This window comes from Physeter macrocephalus, chromosome 16 (assembly GCF_002837175.3).
Source record: "Physeter macrocephalus isolate SW-GA chromosome 16, ASM283717v5, whole genome shotgun sequence".
NCBI lineage: Eukaryota > Metazoa > Chordata > Mammalia > Artiodactyla > Physeteridae > Physeter > Physeter macrocephalus.
The window spans coordinates 62,113,123-62,121,732 of NC_041229.1; the positions used below are offsets into that span (position 1 = coordinate 62,113,123).

An 8,610-nucleotide genomic window follows, 5' to 3' on the forward strand; every position below is an offset into this window, starting at 1 on the left:
TGTTATATTTGATTTGGGTCACCATTACCTTGATTTGGTTATATCAGGTGGACAGTGCCACTGAGTAGTTACAACTGCTTTGTTTGCCATATGTGACATAACCCACAGCTGTTCCCAGCATCAAGAGAATTTTATGAATTTGTATCAGTCAGACTGAAACAAAGTCATACTGTGTCTATACACATGAGAGGGGTCCACATTTGGGGTCTGCCGTTGATGGCCTCAAGCACAACAGAATGGCTCAGGGCCTGCCATGTCTATGTGAGATTTTCCATTCTCATAGCATGTGGACAGCATGACAACTGGGCAGTGGGTCAGGTTGCCAGCCGCAGCTGCTGCTTGACTCAAGCAGACCACATAATTATTTTGCCAGGCAGTAGTGTTGGATCTTGGGTGAAAAAGAGCGTCTTAGTTGCTCTCCCCACTCCCTGAACCTCCCAGCTTCTAAGGTGTTCCTTCCCCAGGTATTAGGGTTGCTAGTCTTCCCCCCAGCCATGAAGTCAGTGTGTCCCATCCCAGTGACTATAACTTCACTTTTTCTCTAATCATCTGCCACTGGCACCCAGGCCTTCAGTCCAGAGGAATCAGGTGGGAAAGGGACAAAAGCAATTTTACAACATTTATAGAAACCCTTTATATCCCACATCTTGGCTTGTAGGGGGAGTTGTCCAGCATTGTACTCAACCAAATGATCATTATCCTCATGACCTAGGGCCTTGTCAATCGAAAAGAGAATCCAGGTATCTGATCTGAATGAAGTTTGAATCCCAAAGGCCCTTTTTGGCTGGCCTGCCACCTGGAGGGTGTACCAATCAGGGTGGCCTGGAGTTGCTGTTAGGGAAAGGAAAGCATCATGCCAAAGAATGGTCAGGATACAATCCTGAAACTTCAAAATAGTTTTTTTATAGAAACTTCTATCCCTTTCATCCTAATCATTACCCAGGAGGTGGCCAAAAAGAGATGAGCCATTTCAGGGCATAGCCACATTTAGTGACCAAACTGCCCGACTAAGGAATGTAGACCAGGAGTTGGTGCGGGAGGTACAGTCAGTAATCTTTTTGATTTAATTTTGAGGGGCCGGTCCACAGATTTTTTGCATATCTGAAACTGTCTTAGTTTTCTATGAACTTGAATCGCAGCTTGGTTGTGTTCATCATATTTTGGTTATCCTCTCAGAGTTCTGCAGAGTCTATTCCCTGCTAGCATTGACTCTAGTTGTAGAAAAGTCTGAAACCAGCTGATTCTTCCCCTTCAATACCTTACTGGTTAAAAAGAAATTTTTTTTTTTTTTGGCCTGTATGTCCTTAGAATTTCTTCTTTGGCCCAATAATTTGTCTTGTGTTGAATTTTCTTTATCAATATTTTTTCTCATATGCCATTTAAGTCTGAAGATTGTGCTCTTTTTTTTTGTAGGGTTGCCTGTCTTTAGATTCTGCTTATCTATTTGTCTGATTTTTTTTTCAACATGCTTATGTTGGATCTCTTTTGTCTGTATTCCTTATCCGTAATTTTCTTTAATCTTTTAAAACTCATTCTTCTTTTGCTGGATTTTTCTAACTCATCCTACATATTCCTAAGTGTATTTTTAGCAGTTGTGACTTCTTTTAATGTGACCTTCATTCTATAATTTTTATTTTTCCCTTCTGTTACTTTTAAGCTCTGCCAAATTATATTTTAAACATTTTCTTTATAAAATATAAAATACAGAAAAATAAATAAAACTAATATTTTTAAAAAGCAAACGTGGGGCTTCCCTGGTGGCGCAGTGGTTGAGAGTCCGCCTGCCGATGCAGGGGACACGGGTTCGTGCCCCGGTCCGGGAAGATCCCACATGCCGCCGAGCGGCTGGGCCTGCGAGCCATGGCCACTGGGCCTGCGCGTCCGGAGCCTGTGCTCCGCAGCGGGAGAGGCCACGGCAGTGAGAGGCCCGCGTACCGCAAAAAAAAAACAAAAAAAAAGCAAACGTGTATATAATCACACTCAGATTAGGAAATTGAATTTTCCCAGTAAACTAAATTCCCCTCAATCATCCCTCCCAAATCACAGCCTCTCTCCTCTTCAAGCAGTAAACATCATCTTGACTTTTATAGCAGTAATTTATGTGTTTTCCTTTACAGTGAACCATAATATATGTAATCATAAACAATATACTTGAAGTTTGCTTGATTTTGAACTTTATATACAGGGAATCATACTTTATGTATTCTTTTGTGTTATGATTTTCTTTTTGCTTAATGTTATGATTGTAGGAGTCATCCGGTTGTTTCATGTGGCTGTTTTTATGCATTTTTATTGCTGTAAAAGATTCCAATGAATGACCATATGATAAACTATTGCTAGACTGCCAGATATTTCTTCTGGCAAAAATAGGTTTATTCGGGATCAGCAGAGAATTGTAATTTGGGGACTGTAACCATGATGAGCCATGTGCAAGTCTCCACATGGCAAGGAAAGGACAATGTGTTTATAGAGAGGAAAAGGAAGCTGCAAGGGCTACAGTAAACTAAGAGTCCGTGGCTTTTCACTGGCTGAGTCCTTGCCAGGAAAAGTCCTTCCTCCAGTTGGGCTCTGCTGTCTTCTCAGGGTGAGAGAGCGCCCTCTTCTGGTCTCCCAACTCTATTTGATTGAGGTTTCTGTTTATTGGTTCTCCTCTACTATAGAACCATTCTATTGTTGGTGGACTTCTGGGTTGTTTTCATGTTTTTCTTTAATGATTAGTGCTGCTATGAGTATCTTAATACATAAATTGTGAGACGTGTACACATTTATCTAGGGTAAATAATTGAGTGGAATTGTTATATCATGGGGAAAATCCCCAAGGATTGTACCAATTTATTCTACCACTGGCAGTGTGTAAGAGTTCCTGTTGCACTCTATTCTTGTCAATTTTGTCAGACTCAATTTTTAAAATCTTAGCCAGTCGGGTGTGGTTTTAGCATATGGTTGTGTCAGACTGAATTTATTTCTTCCTTGAACTTTGTAGAAATTTCTGGTGAAGCTATATGATCTGGAGTTCCCTTTTTGTGGAGAGTTTTTTGACTTCTCACTCAATTTTTAAATAATTATATATTTGTGTAGGTTTTCTCTTATTGAGTAATTTTTGGTAGGTGATATTCCTGTGATTTTATCCATTTCAGCTGAATTTTAAAACTTACTGACAAGTGTCTAGTATTATTATATTATTATCTGCTTAATTTCTAAATCATCTCTAGTGTTTAGATAGCTAGTCATGTTTCATTAATTATTATTTTATTTCTTCTACTTTTGTTGTTTATTTTACCATTATTTTTCTAAATTCTTGAGTTGGATGCTTAGCTCATAAATATTTCCTTCTTTTCCAACAGGCTTCAGGTTATGATTTTCCTTCAAATCACTGCATTAACTTCACCAGACAAGTCTTGATATTATCTGTAGTGTTTTCTTATTTTGAGTCTAAAATATTTAACTTCCCTTATGATTTTTTCTTCAATCCATGGATTATTCTAAAGTGTACTCCTTAATTTTCAAACATAAGAGGGGTTTCTTATTATCTTTTTATATTTAATCTCTAGCACTGTAGTTTGACAACATACTATGCATGATTTCAATTTTTAAAAATTTGTTGACATTTGTTTCATGGCCCATATATAGTCAGTTTTTATATGTGTTCCAAAGTGTGCTTAAAAAGAATATGAAGAGTTGTGGGTTGCAGTATTTTGTATCAGTTAAGATTGTTAATTCTGTTGTTCAAATCATCTGGTATTTTTAGTGATTTTTTTTCCCAGATAATTCGATTATTGTGAAAAATATGTTAAAATCTCTGTTATAATTACAGATTTGTGTATTTCACTTTGTAGTTCTGTTAGTTTTTATTTTCTATATTTTGAGAATTTTATTAGCGACTGCAAATTTAGAATGATTATGTTTCCTGATGAATTCTTGATAACCTTTTATGTCTAATAATGCTTTTAACCCTAAGGTTTATTTTGTGTGATATTTATGTACCTTGTGTCATAATTAGTGATATTGTTGCTCCACCACATTAATGTGTATTCCATGTGGGCAGTAACTGAAAAATATGTTTATATACTCAACACTTATATAGGCACTCAAATGTTGAATGGTTAGATAAACAGAAGGTGAAAATTAAAATTAGTTGGTAGTGGGGATCATCAGGTCCAAAAGGTTGAGTTTAACATACTTCATCAGTTCATGGTATTATGTATATATATTTTTATTTTTTATTGAAATATAGTTGATTTGCAGTGTTGTATTAATTTCTGCAGTACAGCCAAGTGACTCAGTTATACACATACGCATTCCTTTTTGTGTTCTTTTCCATTATGATTTATCCCAGGATACTGAATATAGTTCCCTGTGCTATACAGTAGGACGTTGTTGTTTATCCATTCTATATGTAATAGTTTGCATATACTAACCCAGAACTCCCAGTCCATCCCTCCCTCCCCCTTGGCAACCACAAGTCTGTTCTCTATGTCTGTGAGTCTGTTTCTATTTTGTAGATAGTTTAATTCGTGCCATATTTTAGATTCTGCATATAAGTGATATCATATGGTACTTGTCTTTCTCTTTCTGACTTACTTAACTTAGTATGACAATCTCTAGGTCCATCTGTGTTGCTTCAAATGGCATTATTTCATTCTCTTTTATGGCTGAGTAGTATTCCATTGTGTATATATACCACATCTTCTTTATCCATTCATCTGTCGATGGACATTTAGGTTGCTTCCATGTCTTGGTTATTGTAAATAGTGCTGCTATGAACATAGGAGTACATGTATCTTTTTGAATTCTAGTTTTGTCTGGATATATGCCCAAGAGTGGGATTGCTGGATCATATGGTAACTCTATTTTTAGTTTTCTGAGGACCCTCTCTACTGTTTTCCATAGTAGCTCACCAATTTACACTCCCAAACCAACAGCGTAGGAGGCTTCCCTTTTCTCCACACCCTCTTCAGCATTTGTTATTTGTAGAGTTTCTAATGATGGCCATTCTGACTAGTGTGAGGTGGAACCTCACTTTAGTTTTGATTTGCATTTCTCTAATAATTAGCCATGATGAGCATCTTTTCATGTGGCTATTGGCCATCTATATGTGTTCTTTGGACAGATGTCTATTCAGGTCTTCTGCCCATTTTTCAATTGGGTTGTTTATTATTTTGTGGTTGAGTTGTATGAGCTGTTTGTATATTTTGGAAATTAAGCCCTTGTTGGTCACATCGTTTGTTTTCTCCTATTCCATAGGTTGTCTTTTCATTTTTTTATGGTTTCCTTTGCTGTACAAGAGCTTGTAAGTTTGATTAGGTCCCATTTGTTTATTTTTGTTTTTATTTCTATTGCCTTGGGAGATTGACCTAAGAAAACATTGGTACAATTTATGTCAGAGAATGTTTTGCCTATGATCTCTTCTAGGAGTTTTATGGTGTCTTTTATATATTTAAGTCTTTAAGCTATTTTGAGTCTATCTTTGTGCATGGTGTGAGGATATGTTCTAACTTCATTGATTTACATACAGCTGTCCAACTTTCCTAGCACCACTTGCTGAAAAGACCGTCTTTTTCTCATTTTATATTCTTGCCTCCTTTGTCGAAGATTGACTGTAGGTGTGTGGGTTTATTTCTGGGCTCTCTATTCTGTTCCATGGATCCAGTCCATGGTATTATATTGTCTTTGGTTTATGCAAGGGCCTTTTTTTTTTTTTTTTTTTTTTTGCGGTACACGGGCCTCTCACTGTTATGGCCTCTCCCGTTGCGGAGCACAGGCTCCGGATGCACAGGCTTAGCGGCCATGGCTCACGGGCCCAGCCGCTCCGCGGCATGTGGGATCTTCCCGGACTGGGGCACAAACCCGTGTCCCCTGCATTGGCAGGCGGACTCTCAACCACTGCGCCACCAGGGAAGCCCTATGCAAGGGCCTTCTATCAACTATTGGTTGGTTGATTGGTTGGTTAATTTATATCCATTAACTATGTCCCCTTCTCACCTATAGGCAACTTACCTAATGTGTTTGAAATATGCCATAGAACTATATGTACCTTATAAAAGATGCAATGTTATTTTTAGATGTAAGAATTTTTTGCATAAATGGCATGGTGCCATTTATATACCTTACCTTTTTTTTCCTTAATTTCTTTAAAGTACATAGGACATTTTAAAAAATATATTTTAAAAAATTCTTTTTCATATTATTTTTCATTGTGGTTTATCACAGGATATTGAATATAGTTCCCTGTGCTATACAGTAGGACCTTGTTGTTTATCCATTCCATATATAATAGTCTGCATCTGCTAATCCCAAACTCCCAATCCAACTGTCCTCCACCTCCCCTCCCCCTTGGCAACCAAAGACTGTTCTCCATGTCTGTGAGTCTGTTTCTGTTTTGTAGATAAGTTCATTTGTGTCATATTTTAGATTCCACATATAAGTGATAACATATGGTGTTTCTTTCTCTTTCTGGCTTACTTCACTTAATGTGATAATCTCTAGGTCCAACTATGTTGCTGCAAATGGCATTATTTCATTCTTTTTTACGGCCGAATAATATTCCATTGTATATATGTACCACATCTTCTTTATCCATTCCTCTGTCGATGGACATTTAGGTTGTTTCCATGTCTTGGTTATTGTATATCTTGCCTTTTAACACTCAATACCATATTTCTAAAATCTACTTATGTTGCTATATTTTTAATCCTATCCAAGGATGCAGTTGCTTCATACTGTTCCTTAGTGTGCTTTCACATCTTATTTATTCCTTGGACCATAATTATGAATTTGTAATTCATGATATAGGAAGGGATATATTCAACACATAAATATCTAAAAATAATGAATATCATACTTATATTCCTTGACTTTACCCTATTTGCGCTCATTTTTTAAGCTTCTGGAGTTATCCCACACACCCAGCTCACAGATCTCTTGTGTGCAGGCTCTCTGTCATGGGATAAAGTTCATTTTATCTTTAGTCTCTCTTCCCTGCAGGTTGGAACACTGTGGTTTGACCTCTCTCTGTTGTCAGGATCTCTCCTCTACTCTTAGCAGCGACCAAAAATTGATAAAAATAAGCCTGACCCTGAATAACTTAGAGCGTGAAGGAATTATGAAGTTATGTGAAGTCTTGAGGTCTCCTGAATGTAAACTATAGGTTCTAGGGTAAGTCTTCATTGGCTTCTCAGCGGAAAAGTTTCCTGGAATGAGGCATTTGGGGAGCCACTCGTTAATGGCAAGACTCAGCATCAACCTGATGGTGGATCCTTGGGTGTTTTCCAGGCCTTTATTTGTTTTTCTCCCATAGAACACTGAATTTCAAGAGATGTACTGTAGCATAGTAAAGAGCCGTGAACTCTAGAGCCAGATTACGAGAGTTTGAACTCTGGCCCTGCCACTTACTAGATATTTGAACTTGCACTAGTCTCCAGTCTCTCTGTGTTTTGGTTTCCATATCTGTAAAATGGGTGGAATGATAATATATACCCATAGCATTATTGTGAGAATGGATCACCTGAGTCCATATAGGCAGTATTTAGAACAGTGGCTAGCATATAATAAACAATTAAAAAAAAAGGGGGGCGGGTGCGGAAATTCCCTGGTGGTCCAGTGGTTAGGACTCTGTGCTTCTACTGCAGGGGACCCGGGTTCAATCCCGCAAGCCGCGCAGCACGGCCAAAAAAACCCCCCCCCAAAACAAAAACAAAAACAACAAACGTGTTGGCTGTTTTCATAATCATGATGAGTAGAAGTACTTTGCTTGAATAGGAAAAGGCTCTTGGCAGATCCTTTAAAATGTAATCTATTTTCTCTTTCTCTTTTATACTCCATTTTCCTTCAACTGCTGTATTTCCCTCAGTGTATCCCTGTTTCCTTTCCCACTACCCAGCCATGTTAATATTCTCTCTCTACTGACAGGTATTTTTCCCCCCTGAAAATAATTCTCCAGAGAAAGTAAAGGGCTGTGGGAAAATTGAGAGTTGTTTTTGTGGCAAGAAGAGGTGTTCCCTTGTCTTCTCATTGTGCAAAGAGGCATTTGATGAGGAAGCCCAGAAGCTGCTGGAAGCTGTGGGGAGTAGCGACCCATGCCTAGTCATTAAGCAGGACTGTAATGATCATGAGGAAGAAGATGGTTCCTGGTGGCGGTGTTTCTGATTTGAAGAACCTGATGTTCTTTAACAAAGTAAAATAAAGACCTCGGAGTGACAAGGCCCAGGGCTCTTAGCTTTAGATACTCCATGCCCAGACATACTGCATGTGATGTCTGTCAGATATAGTTTAGTCACTTACCTGTAAAATGTCTGTTCTACTTCACATGGGAGCTAAGAGGCTAAAATAAAATGGAAAACACAAAGCTCTGTGAAAGGTGTAACATGTTAACTGAATGCAGAGTTTAAGAATTCAGATGTGAGAAGCTTAGAAATGAGACTAGAGAATGGGACCAGGGAAGATTATGCTAAAGCACCTTGTTTTCCTTTCTCTCCATTCCTGCCGCCATGGCTCTCTTCACAGCCTCGCCATCTGAGGCATGTTTTACTGAATGCTTCTCCGTGTGTGTTCTTGGGACCATTCGGGTCAAAATCACTTGGGCGTTTTCTTAAAATGCGGATTTCTGAGCCC

At 38.2% G+C, this 8,610-nt stretch overlaps 1 protein-coding gene across 1 annotated transcript in view; it reads left to right on the forward strand.

The window, feature by feature from the left end:
- NLRP14 (NLR family pyrin domain containing 14) overlaps positions 1-8,145 on the forward strand; it is a 37,805-nt gene extending 29,660 nt beyond the window's left edge. The window contains 2 exon segments of the mRNA XM_007110992.2: positions 6,985-7,155; positions 7,992-8,145. Of these exon segments, the coding sequence (XP_007111054.2) occupies positions 6,985-7,155; positions 7,992-8,145 (325 nt within the window).
- Positions 8,146-8,610: the final 465 nt, after the last annotated feature.